The sequence below is a fragment of the Cetorhinus maximus genome, chromosome 4 (genome assembly GCF_964194155.1).
Source record: "Cetorhinus maximus chromosome 4, sCetMax3.hap1.1, whole genome shotgun sequence".
Lineage (NCBI taxonomy): Eukaryota > Metazoa > Chordata > Chondrichthyes > Lamniformes > Cetorhinidae > Cetorhinus > Cetorhinus maximus.
Genome location: NC_135882.1, coordinates 157,809,372 through 157,823,241, shown reverse-complemented (window position 1 = coordinate 157,823,241; position 13,870 = coordinate 157,809,372). Strand labels below are relative to the sequence as shown.

The window sequence follows — 13,870 nt, the reverse complement described above, 5'->3', positions numbered from 1 at the left end:
AATGAAGGCCATTATTCAGACGTACAAACTGTCCTGCATTCTGTTTCTCTTTAAATGAATAAATTCACTGGCTAAACTCACCCAAGCCCATTGAATTCCCCCAAAAAGAGGGCTATGTTGAGGAATAACTTCATTCTTTCCCACCCAATATGCCCAAAAATGAGTGCGGAATTCCCATTGGAAAATAACTGGATTTGCTGATATGGATAACTGATAGGCAGAGCTTGACTTTGCGCAATAGTGTAAAGTGGGTGCAACGATTGTGGAATTAAAATTGAGGAGAGAAATTAAAGGGGCTCCTGAATTTCCATTGCACAAAAGTTTAAGTCAACACCAGGAAGCTTCTGTTCTGTGCTTTTAAAATAACAATAAACTATTTTGGTTCTCTCGATGGTTTGGCCTCATCAAATCAATCTGAAAGGGCCAGTTCAATTCCTTCTGAGCTGATCTCAGCCGGTGAGATGGTGAGTGCCCTATAATTGACCTCAGAATCCAGGGAGGAGGACAAAAAGAGGATTAGCCAAGGCTCTGCTCCTGATTTCTATCCAGTTTCACTGCTGGCAGATGTGGACAATAGATGAGGATAGGATTTAGCTCGCCTGTGAGGATCGCAATGACAGTATAAGAAAGCTATTCTATCTTTTTTCATACATGAAGAACAATACCTGCATTCACACCTGAACAATGGTCACTTGAAGGAAGAACCATGGAACCGTATGAGTCAATGTCTTCGGTAAAGATGGTGGGGGGGAAACTGGAGAAGATTTTTTCTTTTAAACAATGCAATAATCCTGTTTTTATTTTGTCACAGGATGCCAAGTGTGCCATTTTCAAAGTGGAATCAATCCATCCTGTAACTACATATAGTCCTGAGTTGCACTTTACATTTATGCAACTTGTGCGATCTGGGGCTTTCTGGAGTTATGTTTGTAACTAGCTCTGCACCCGTGAAACTGATAAACTGTAAATTTGCTCTAAAATGATTTTCAAACCTGTGGTATAAAGTAAATATATTAAACCCATCAGTAACACATGATCGATCTCCCCAACTGTAAGACAGGCAACACATAACTCATCAGCAACTTGGTCACTCATCAACTATTGGAGCAGATTTGATGTTGGATTGATTGATCGTGCTTCACTGCTGGCCATGACAAATCCCACATAAAGCTAAACGGAAACAATTAATTGGCTGCCAAATTGCAGGAACAACTTGGGTAGCACTTGATTAGTCATAGGCCCACCAGAGTGGGAATATTTGACCTGCCTAGAAGTAGCAGTTCCCATGTATTGCAGGAGAAATTATTCTTCAAAAAATTTAGAGTAGAACATTAAAATCTTAAGTCTATAATGTTCTTCTCAAAAAGACAATGAAACAACATTATAAGAGCAAGCAACTCAACTACCTGGGTAATAGGAATTCTGAATAGATGGGCTCTTCAGTGTATTTGTCTTCACAGTAAACGAAGATGGTGAGGACATGGCTGAGAGAAAATGGGAAAGAATGGATCAGTGACTAACAGAGTCTGGGAACTGGCTCCTTAAATGATGGAATGTCTTACTAACTCACCTCTTCCATTCAGATTGTGCGTATCCATGAAGGAGAAAGCCTCATCACAGTTAGTTCCTTGCTCGGTAAAACTCTTGTCCATTGAATTGACCATCACAGTCATCTCCTGCCGGGTACTGCTCAAGGTATCCTTTCTTTTCTTTGCGAGTTTTCTTGAAATTAAGGGGAAAAGTAAAGGACACAATTAACTTCTAATGAAACACAAACAGAACATTTGAATTCCAGATACTTTGTCTTTTAAGTTGAAGTTATCTGAGCTAGCAACTAATTCTAAAAGTTACTGACAAGATTCCTTTGCTCAATGTCCAATATGCCGCTAATAGTTATACTGAAATTTGGATCCACACTACACGTAGGTTACCACCCGGAAACAACTCTAAAGCAAAATGATAATAGGAACAAGGGAGGTACCTATGAGTGTACAGGGATCTTCCTCTCTAACAATAAGGATTATGGAGTATTCTGTAGGTTTGAGATCAGTGCCTTGTTAGGATTTTTTCCTGAGCTGGCGACAAAAGTTATTATATAGGAATAAGAAGGATTACATAGCGGCAATTGCTCCTTTGAGTTTTGCTTCACAATACAGCGGGAGGTTGCAAATCCAGCTTTTTGCAAACTCCCATCTTTTCTGAAGGTGTTCACTGGTTCTACAAGTGACAACCATCCATTACTGCTTTGCTCATGGCAACCCTCAATATATGACTAGCACTTTACAGCCTTCCAGACTGAATATTGAGTTCAACAATTTTAGATCATGAGCTCTCTCCTCCATCCCCGCCCCCTTTCCGATCCCCCTTTTTTCCAATAATTTATATAGATTTTTCTTTTCCCACCTATTTCCGTTATTTTTAAATGTATTTCCATCCATTGTTTTATCTCTACCGTTTAGCCTATTTCGATCCCTTCCCCCCACCCCACCCCCACTAGGGCTATCTGTACCTTGCTCGTCCTGCTTTCTACCCTTAATGTCACCTATTAGCACATTTCTTAGCTAATATCACCACCGTCAACTCCTCTTTGTCCTTTTGCATCTGACAGCTTTTGGCAATCTCCACCTATCACTGGCCCTCTATCCAGCTCTACTTGTCCCACCCCCCCTTAAACCAGCTTATATTTCACCTCCCTTCTATTTTTCCTTAGTTCTGTTGAAGAGTCATACGGACTCGAAACGTTAACTGTGTTCCTCTCTTCAGATGCTGTCAGACCCGCTGAGTTTTTCCAGGTATTTTTATTTTTGTTTTTGTTTTGGATTTCCAGCATCCGCAGTTTTTTGCTTTTATCTCAATATATGATCCTGGACAGCAAGTGTTGACAAGCTATTAAACACAGCCAAGTCTAAAACCGGTCCTCATCGGGAATCTGCACATGTGTAATTCCCAGCGAGGGTCACTAGATGGCAGTCAGGTGGGACCAATGTTCCACTTCCCAAGTGTTGAGGAAACAAATTTATAAAAAAAGCTTTGCTAAATCAAGATTCTGGTGGTACAGGAGACAGCCTTTCAATTTCCATAGGCTGGAGAATGCCAACTATCCTCTCCATCAGTATGTGAATGACTGCATGCGTACCACAGTTGATATAATTCCATTCAGCCACTTGAATCTGTGGCTGGAATTTATGGTGTAGTTTTGGGAGGAAAGGCCAGTTAAGTTGGGGGACAGTCGAGGATGGCCTATACCCACTCGGAGGCCAACTGAGGCCCTTAAGCTGCAATTCCAACAGAGGCAGCGTGCTGGGGGTGTGGGTGCGGCCATACTCCATGTGGGGAGGCCACCCAGTAAAAACCGGAGGCCTCAGGGGAGGGGAGGGGGGGATGCCCTCATGAACAAGGCACCCTGTGGTGCTGGGACTGAATTGCTGCCAGCCCTCTGATTGTTCAGCAGTTCTTGGAGATGGGATCTTTGCCTTTAAAGGCATGGGAACATCGACGGCAGGCAGTTAATCGCCTGATTAACATTCAATTCCTGTCAAGCCTTCTGAAAATGGTCATGTTGGGATTGACCTGGCTTTCTAGGCAGTTGATGGCTGGGAACTGAAGCCATTAGATTCAGCCCTGCATGTGTGGAATTCTGCTTTTCAGTGTAAAGCTTCTTCTTAAACACACTACAGTGTTTCTGAGGTGTCCTTTGGGTACAGACTGAAGCCTTACAAAATTAGCAGTTTTTGCCATTCGATCTCTCCTTTCTTCCACCCTAACACAGACCTCCCTTTTGTCCTTGTCCCGGCCACCCCTTCCTCAAAATCTATCACATCTCTACCTTTTCCCAGTTCTGATGAAGGGTCATCGACCTGAAGCGTCAATGCTTCGCTCCACGGATGCTGCCAAACCTGCTGAGTATTTCCAGCATTTTCCGTTCTTAGTTCAGATTTCCAGCACCCGCAATATTCTGCTTTATAATTAGCCCTATCTGTCTCCATTTTCTGCGCAGAAACGATGACCAATTTCTCCTCCAGTCCTTGCCAGTTTGTTCTTCAAGTCACACACCATTTTGAGATGGAAAAATTGCTTCAACACAATCGGGTTCTATACTCAAGCTTGCTGGCAACAGTGTGGGAGTACCATCAGCTCAAGCACTGTAGCTGTACTTGGAGAAAGCTTCCCAGGATAGCTCAGGATCAACAATAAATGCAGCCTGAACACAACTAAAAGAGTACAAGCTGCCAATTCATTAACAAAGCTTTGTCTTTTTTTTGGGAGGATGGAATCTTACCGACAGTGTTTTTAAATGTGGTCCAAGACCATTTCCAGGTCCCGACCCTCATGGTGTCTGAGCTCCGTCCGCCTGCACAATCTTCCCACAGGCAGCTACTTAACAGGAGGCCCATCCAATAAATGGACAGTGGGTGGACTGCACAGCTGGGAAGGCCAATGGGAACCCCCGAGTCTGGATGGCCAGCAGCCATGACGGGAGAGGTGGGCGCTGCTGATGTAGGAGGGAGACCAGGAGGGTACCTCAAAATGGGGGCACCCTCTGAAGACTGTTTTTTTTTAAAATAAACTGTGCCCATGGCTGCCAGGCCATCATTGTGGAGGGTGAATCACTCCATAAGACAGAAATGGGCAGAAAAGTAGCAAATGGAATTCAATCCAGAGAAGTGTGAGGTAATGCATTTGGGGAGCATAAACAAAGAAAGGGAATACTCAAAAAATGGGAAGATATTGAGAGGGGTTGAGGCAGTGAGAGATTTTGGATTGCATGTCTACTGGTTCCTGAAGATAGCAGGACAGGTGGATAAGGTGGTAAATAAAGCATATGGAATGCTTTCCTTAATTGGATGAGGTATTGAATACAAAAGCAATGATGTAATGATGAAACTGTATAAACGCTGCTTAGGCCACAGCTGGAATTTTGTGTACAGTTCTGGTCACCACATTACAGGAAGGACATAATTGTTCTGGAGAGGGTACAGAGGAGATTTACAAGAATGTTGCCTGGACTTGAAAATTGGATAGGCTTGGGTCGTTTTCCTTAGAACAGAGGAGGCTGAGGAGTGACCTATTTGAGGTGTACAAAATTATGAGGGGCCTAGATAGGGTAGCCAGGCTGAGGGGTCAATTACCAGGGGGCATAGATTTAGAAGGATTAGAGGTGACATGAGGAAAATCTTTGTCACCTAGAGGGTGGTGGGCAGCTGGAATTCAGTGCCTGAATTGGCGGTTGAGGCTGAAATGCTCAACACGTGTAAAACATACCTGGATCTGCATCTGAAGTGCTGTAACCTGCAAGGCTACGGACCAGGTGCTGGAAAGTGGGATTATAAATAAGTGGCTTGTTTCTTTTTTTTGGCCAGCACAGACACGATGGGCCGAATGGCCTCTTTCTACACCGTAACATTTCTATGGTTCAAGGATGGCCTGGGGATGTAGCTGTGTCCATATGATCCTGCAATATCTGGGCGGGTGGGGTTGGGGGTGGTGGGGGGGGGGCTTGGGGGGTGGGATTTAAAGGAGGTGCCAGGGGCCCCCATACTGCTGCTGGAAAGTTGCCTCCAGGCACCTGCTGGGCTTCAGCCTCACTGGGGGGGGTCATCACCGTTGGGAAGATCCCGGTCGTGCCCCCCACGTTGTGCCCTAATTAATTAATCCTAATTGGCGACCCTCCACTGCCGGACTGGTAGCCGGTGCCAGTCTGACCCTGCCTTTGGCAAGATCGCTCGGAGGTGGGAATGCGTTGGGTAGGCGGCCTGATGTGCAGCATTCAGTATAGCTCCGTCCTCTGCCTCCAAAGCCACCTCTGTATGGCTGATAGTGTTCTCCCCTAAATGAGTAGCTCTAGTGGCTCACAGATTAACTCCAGATTTCTGCCACGGTTTATAAACTGATGTTTGGCGTTTGAAGTATTATACTAGACCAAATAGTATATTATTCTAAAGACATATAGTATATATTCTATGGATATTCTAGAGGTTATTTTATAAAGAATTTTATATAAAGCTTCATTTTGTAAAAAAAAAAAATATTTTTCCTCCAGTCTATTTAGTAAATCCAAAGCAAACCTCTACTTTAGAAGGAAAAGTCAATTTGAATCACCGATTGCCCAAAAAATGAGACATTGCTGATTGGCAATGCTAACCATTATATATCTCTTTTATATTAAGCCTCAACTGCATATTCCATTGCAAATTAGTTCTATTGCAATTGAGTGGCGTGGGTCATATTTTGTCATATTCTAACATTGTGATTTAGAAGGAGATTGAGCTAAATAGCAGTGTCTAACCCGCATGATTCATTTAAAAACTGCATTTCCCCATAGCTGTTTTGCTATAATAATCACGATTGACCAGAATATGTAATGTTTGCTGATCCTCTGATCAAAATCAATTCTACTAGTTAAGATATTAGAATTGAAGCTTTCCTGGACATAGCAGACTTTTCTTTATTTCCAGGCTTGATTTTTTTCCCCGATATTTGTACTTAATACGAATACACCAATTCACAATTTATAAAACATAGAAACACGCAGGTATAGATATGGACTCAGGAACATATGTATATGGACACATGCACACATTGCACAAACACACACTAACTCAGAGGACTAGATTTTGCGGGCTCCGCGATCTGTCTCCCCCACACAAGCTAAAAAGTCGAGGGTGAGCTTGTCCACAATTCTGACAGCTGCTCCATAGCAATTTAATGCTGGGAACAGTGTTAATTGCTTTAAGGTGAGACTTCCACACCTATCTCAGGAGCAAGTCTGCCTACAAGAGCTGCCTGAGGTGTCAGCTGTGGCTCAGTTCATAGCACCCTCGCCTTTGAGTCAGAAGGTTGTGGGTTCATGTCCCACTCCCGGAAAAAAAAAGTCAAGAACTGTGAATGTACTCGAAAGAGTTACAAGAGCTGCCTGAGGTGTCAGCTGTGGCTCAGTTCATAGCACCCTCGCCTTTGAGTCAGAAGGTTGTGGGTTCATGTCCCACTCCTGGAAAAAAAAAGTCAAGAACTGTGAATGTACTCGAAAGAGTTACAAGAGCTGCCTGAGGTGTCAGCTGTGGCTCAGTTCATAGCACCCTCACCTTTGAGTCAGAAGGTTGTGGGTTCATGTCCCACTCCAGGACTTGAACAAAAAAAAAGTCAAGAACTGTGAATGTACTTGAAAGAGTTACAAGGGCTGCCTGTTGGCAGCTTGGATGTCCCAGCAGCACCAGCCGGGAGTAGTGGCCATGGCTGGGACAACAGGCAATTCCATTCCATCACACAGTGGAGCCCAGGTAAGGCCAGGGTCTGGTGGAGTTTGGGGGAGGGGGTTCTCTGTGAGGTGGGGAAAGAGGAAAATCATCACACTTTTTCCTGCTCCTACTCTGCTTTCCAGGATTTTAAGCCCATGGGACCTCACGCTTCCTTCAGTCTTACAATCCTCCTTGATCTCCGGCTCTTGCAACCAAAGTTGGGTATCAGCAAATCACCATGTCCTAATTTACCTTGTCATCCCCTGCTCTTTTCACAGGACACAGGGGTGTCCTGCACCTTGAACCTTCACAGTTTTCTCAATGAAAACAGGTAGGTACTTAAGCAAAAGTGCACATGGAATATTCATCCTCTGCAGTATTCTTTATTTGCCTGTGTAAATGATGATGATTATGGATGACTCTTCATAACTAATACTGTGGCATTGCAACTCTAAGGCTCATTTATTCATTTAAGCGGCATTAGCATTCAATATGGTACATAATTTCTGTTGTCTAAAACTGCCACCTAATGTGAAAAAGCAACAGGAAGCTAATAGATTAACCGATGTATAATTTATGTTTAAGAAAACTGTTTTTTACTATGTCGGATCATGCTGCCTTTAATGTACATTACACCGCCAAGGGTGACAATATTCATATTTACCTCTTTTAGTTAAATGCAGAATTAATATTCTAGCTCCATTGCAAAGATGAGGAATTTTGATACACACAATCATTTAATTCCTTGTAATGGCAAACAATTAAGTAAGACGTCTTCAAGATGCCTTGATGCATGAGGATCTTAGGCGGCGTAATTTAGATTTTTAGTTGAATGCAGCAAACTAATTTCCTATGTTAAGTTAATGATCTGGAAAACATATTTTCTGCTTCTCAGTAGGCACAGAGAAGAGCCCCAGCACTCAGAATGAGCTTTTGTGTATAAATTACCAGGCTGCCAAAGCAGGAACCTATCCAAGACTGTTTAGGGTTTATTTGTCATTTTTTTCCTCCTGGCCATTTTATCTTACTAAAATATCCAGAAAAGGGGAAAACATTTTTAAAATGCAGATATCGGCTGATCACTGGTCCCTCCACCCTATCTCTGTTACTTATGAGCTCTCTTTGCTCCTCCTATTTTGGTCTCTTGCACATTTGGTGATGGGGGATCATGAGGGGCCATTGGGTGGGGCGGGGGGGGGGCGGTTGCGAGGAGGTGGTGTGGGTGGAGGGGCATAAGTTTCAATTCAGAAACTGAACTGGACCTGGACCAGCCATATAAATACTATGGCTACGGGAGCAGGTTGGAGGCTGGGAGTTCTGTGGTGCGTGATTGAAGGTAGCAGGATGTGAGATGACAGTGGACTGAAGAAAAGGTATCTGATAGCCAAGAAGCGCAACATGGGTGCTTTGACCTAAATAAACAATAAAGAGAGGCAGGGAGCTTGGGGGAACAGCAGAAGTGGAGTGTGGACCCAGCCAGGGTGGCCAGAACAAGAAACGAAAGGTGGCTTTTGTAGGATGGAGTGGAGAAAAATCACAATTGAAATACCTGGGCAGGTATTGGTTAGCGAAACCAGTTCAGCTGGAACTGAAGGAAGGAAAGCAGAGGATAGCTAGCATGGGTAAAATTCCTTGGAGGATTAATGGGCGGGGGTGGTGGCTAAATATTACGATCAATGTTGGAATTTGGCTGGTTTGTGGTGTCAATTGATTAAGACGGACTTTTCAGCAAACTTGGAAGCTCACTATGATATTGCAGTAACACAACATCATAGGAACATAGACAGAGGGCTGGGTTCTCATGGAGTCAGAGAGAATTAGTGGAGGTTTAAAGATAGCGGCCTGGACCCAATCCTGGGATTCCCAGCCCCATTCCTGACAACCCCAAATTTTCACCAGTGCGGTTAAGGGTGCGGGCTGGTACAAGTCATTAGCCCACACCCTGCACTCCCAACCTGGCCCACTCCGTTGTGGGGTTAGCCATATCCTAGCCCTTCGTAATTTTTGAGGAGTTGGGCCAGCTTTTAAAGGACCCATGGTTCCCAGCACCTTAGAGGTATTGTGAACCATAGCCTGGATGAGGGAACATTTTGAAAGCTAAGTTCAAAAGGCCTTACCTATACCCCCATGCCAAGCATTACCCCTTTACCTACACCCATGGCGCCTCATGCCCTCCATGCCAAGGTGGACAGATGACAGAGTGGAAACAGGCATGGAAATTGCCAGGTTGGGGCCTTAGATCAAGAATTTTGATTGGTTTGTTGATTGAGAAAACCTCATGAAGAATTGCAGTCAGTCCTTCTTTATCAGCCACTCCTAACATTGTCATGTGGCACCATACACTCAGGTAAACAATGGAGATCACGAGACTGTTCGTAACCTATAAGTTATGAAGCAGCTACATACGCACAAAACAAAATATTCACAAAGGACGCCAGCACTTTTAGAAATCTTTAGATCTTAGCCTTTTGATTTAAACAATACACATTAGGTCTACAATAATAACATCTGCTTGATTTCACTTGTGAGAAGTTGTGGATAAGTCCACCACTCGGGAGTTCTAAGGACAGTGGGATTTGAGTGTCTTTACACCAGAACAGATGGTGCTGAAAAGAGGTTTTGTTATCAGCTCAGCACCCCCAGCTCATAGCCTTTCTTTTTTGTTTTGGTAAAGTTTGTGCTTATTATGGTGAGGGGAATGGGACACTTTTCCATTTCCAGTACCCAGTCACTGCTGGGCCTGACATAACCCAGGTTGATACAGAGAAAAGTTCCTTTTACTCTCACCCAAAAATGTGCCTCAGTCCCAACCTCAAAAGCACCCTTATTGCAAGTATTCCATTTCATCCACGAGCCATTCTGGATTGTCTCTGACTGAGGGTAACTATTTAGGCCCTATTAACTACAGTTTTGTAAGGACATGACAGTTAGGAATTGGGTGGAGACGAGGAATAGTCAGGGAAAGAAGTCACTAGTGGGAATGGTCTACAGGCCCCCCTAACAGTAATCACAATGTAGGACAAAGTATACAAGAAGAAATATTGGGACCTTGTGCTAAAGGGACAGCAATAATAATGAGTGATTTTAACCTCCATATAAATTGAAAAAATCAGATTGGCTGTAGTAGCCTGGGTTAGAAGTAGAAGTTCATAGAATGCTGTTGAGATAGTTTCTTAGAGCAGCACGTTCTGGAACCAACCAGAGAGCAGGTAATATTAGATTTGGTATTGTGTAATGTGACAGATGAATCAATGATCTCAGAGTAAAACCATAAAACGTGGGAGCAGAAGTAGGCCATTCAGCCCATCGAGTCTGCTCCACCATTCAATGAGATCATGGCTGATCTGATAATCCTCAACTCCACTTTCCTGCCTTTTCCCCATAACCCTTACTGATTAAAAATCTGTCTATCTCAGCCTTGAATATACTTAACGACCCAGCCTCTACAGCCCTCTACGGTAAGAATTCCACAGATTGATTACCCTCTGAGAGAAGAAATTCCCCCTCATCTCTGTTTTAAAGGGGTGCCCCGTTACTCTGAGATTATGTCCTCTGGTCATAGACTCTCCCATAAGGGGAAATAACCTTTCAGCATCTACCCTGTCAAGCCCCCTAAGAGTCTTATATGTTTCAATAAGGTCGCCTCTCATTCTTCTAAATTCCAACCCAATGAGTACAGGCCCAACCGACTCAACATCTCCCCATAAGAAAAACCCTCCAACCCTGGGATCAACTTAATGAACCCTCTTTGGACTGCCTCCATTGCCAGTATATCTTTCCTTAGATAAGGGGACCAAAATTGTTCACAGTATTCTAGGTGCGGTCTCACTAGTGCCTTGTATAGTTTTAGGAAGTCTTCCCTATTTTTATACTCCATTCCCTTTGAAATAAGGGCCAAAATTCCATTTGCCTTCCCTATTACCTGTTGAACTTGTATGGTAGCTTTTTGGGATTCATGCTTGAGAACCCCCAAATCCCTGTGCTGCAGCATTCTGCAGTCTTTCTCCATTTAAATATATTCAGCTCTATTCTTCCTGCCAAAGTGCATAACCTCACAATTTCCCACATTATATTCCATCTGCCATGTTTTTGCCCACTCACTTAACTTGTCTATATCCCTCTGTAGACTCTTTGTGTCATCCTTGCCTTCCCATCTATTTTTGCGTCATCCGCAAACTTGGCGATAGTACATTCATTTCTCTCATCCAAATCATTAATATATATTGTAAATAATTGTGGCTCCAGCACTGATCCCTGTGGCACTCCACTAGTTACAGGTTGCTATCCTGAAAATGCACCCCCCCCACCCCCCCCCCCGCAGTATCCCAACACTCTGTCTCCTATTAGTCAGCCAGTCCTCTATCTATGCTAATATACTACCCCAAACACCATGGGCTCTTATCTTATTAAATAGCCTTATGTGTGGTACCTTATCGAACGCCTTTTGGAAATCCAATTATATTACATCTACTGGTTCCCCATTATCTATCCTGCTTGTTACCTCCTCAAAGAATTCTAAATAAAGGCGCCCCTAGGTAGCAGTGACCAAATTATGATTGAATTTTACATCCAGTTTGAAAGGGAGAAGAGTGCGTCTAAGACTAGCATTCTAAACTAAAATAAGGGCAACTATGTGGGCACAAAAGCTGAACTAGCTGAAGTGAACTGGGATACAAGGCTAGAGGACAGATGAATAGAGAAGCAGTGGCAGACTTTTTAGGGGCTATTTCAGAATACTCAGAATAATTATATTCCTACTATAAAGAAAAATTCCAAGGGGTGCACCCACCATCCGTGGTTAACTAAAGAAGTTTAAAAAAGTATCAAACTTAAGGAAAAAGCATATAAGTATGCAAAGTCAAGTGGCAGGTCAGAATATAAAGAATGGCAGAGAATGTTAATCAGGAGAAAGAAATTAGAGTATGAGAGGAAGCTAGCTAGAAATGTAAAAATGGCCCAACCACAGTTTGCCTGTTAATTCATATTTTCCTCATGTTACTCCTGAATGCTAGAGTATAAGATAGATATTATAGAATGTTCTACTTTACTGATTTTGTATAGCAAAGTTTATTTCGTTTGTTTAAAACAGTGGAATCCTGTGGCTTTATTCTTTTAGTGGGTAACTGGGATTCAAACTTCATCTACTTTAAAGAATTATTCGTTCCTAACCGGATCATAAAAGGCTTAAGAAATATAGACATTAGTTAAAACTGGCATCAAGATCGGCTATCTTCCTCTCCTTGTTCTGTTTCATACACACACACACACACACACACACACACACATATATATATATATATATGTATAGATATACACACACACACATACACACAAACAGACACAGGTAAAACTAGCCTTGCTGTCAAAGATAGTCACTTTTAACATGGAAGCACCTGTTTCAAATTTGACATTATCTGGAAGACCTCGCTTTAGTTGTAAATTTATACGATGGCATAAGTTACAACTGCCTGCAGGGGAATTGTTCAGTCAATCCACTTCCTTTGCTATTTTGGTTCTTGATCAATTAAAGGCTTCATTTTAATTTGAATAAAAACAGGCTTAAAAGCCTGCTGTGGTCCGTCTTTGAGAAAGTTATCGCTTCTTGCTTTTGAGCTCAGTGAACACAAAGCCAAACATTTTACTTATTCCTCTGTTTGTGAACGTGCTGACTCATTCTGGGGTCCCTAGGAACCCCTCTCATCAAGTGGCCATTCCTGGGTGTGAATGAATACAGTGAGAATCCTGAATATTGATCAGTTTGTTATGCTATGTCTGTAGCTGGACAGACTGTACATCCAATAAGATGGAGAGTCCTTCCTAAATGAGGTAGTGAAAGAAAGCATATGCATTTATATAGCATCCTTCATGACCTCAGAATGTCCCAAAGCATTTTACATTTGATAAATTACTTTCAAAGTGTAATCACTGTTGTAATGTAGGAAATGTGGCAGCCAATTTGAATCCAGCAAACACCCAAAAATGGATTGAGATAAAAGACCAAGTCATCTCTGTCTTTAGGTGTTGAAAGGGAAAAATATTGGCTAGAACACAGAGAGAACTCCTCTGTCCTTCCTTGAATAGTGTCCTGAAATCTTTTACATCCATTTGGGGAGTCAGAGGTGATGTCACTTCTGAATGACGGCACCTCAAACAGTGCAGCACTCTCTTTGTGTTGCACTGAATTGTTAGCATGGATTAAGTGCTCAAATCTTTTCATATGACTCAAGGGAGGCAATCAATCCCAACTTCTGGGGCCTTTCCACAGATTCAACAGAACTCATCCTATGAGGAGGGATTGAATAGATTTTTTTAAAAAACTCATTCACAGGATGTGAGCTTCACTGGCCGGGCCAGCATTTATTGCCCATCCCTAGTTGCCCTTGAGAAGTTGGTGGTGAGCTGCCTTCTTGAACCGCTGCAGTCTACTTGGTGTAGGTGCACCCACAGTGCTGCTAGGGAGGAAGTTTCAGGATTTTGACCCAGCGACAGTGAAGGCCTATATCCCCTAAATTTAGAAGAATGAGAGGTGATCTCACTGAAACACATTGGCCAGGATTTTACACTCCCCACCGGCAGATTCCCCCATCTCATCTCATCTCATCTCAGTGATGGGGGTCCATGAAGCTAACAGTGAT

General features: G+C 43.0%; 1 protein-coding gene across 12 annotated transcripts in view; it reads right to left on the bottom strand.

Moving 5' to 3' along the window:
* Nucleotides 1-13,870, bottom strand: part of LOC144679979 (receptor-type tyrosine-protein phosphatase mu) — an 855,381-nt gene that overhangs the window by 172,460 nt on the left and 669,051 nt on the right. For 8 of the 12 annotated variants that reach the window (XM_078541013.1, XM_078541014.1, XM_078541015.1 and 5 more), the window contains 2 exons: nucleotides 1,571-1,722; nucleotides 1,407-1,484 (listed from right to left, as the gene is read on the bottom strand). In XM_078541013.1, coding sequence (XP_078397139.1) covers nucleotides 1,407-1,484; nucleotides 1,571-1,722 — 230 coding nt within the window. The remainder of the gene's footprint in view (nucleotides 1-1,406; nucleotides 1,485-1,570; nucleotides 1,723-13,870) is intronic. The other 4 variants (XM_078541019.1, XM_078541022.1, XM_078541023.1 and 1 more) reach the window with 1 other exon arrangement.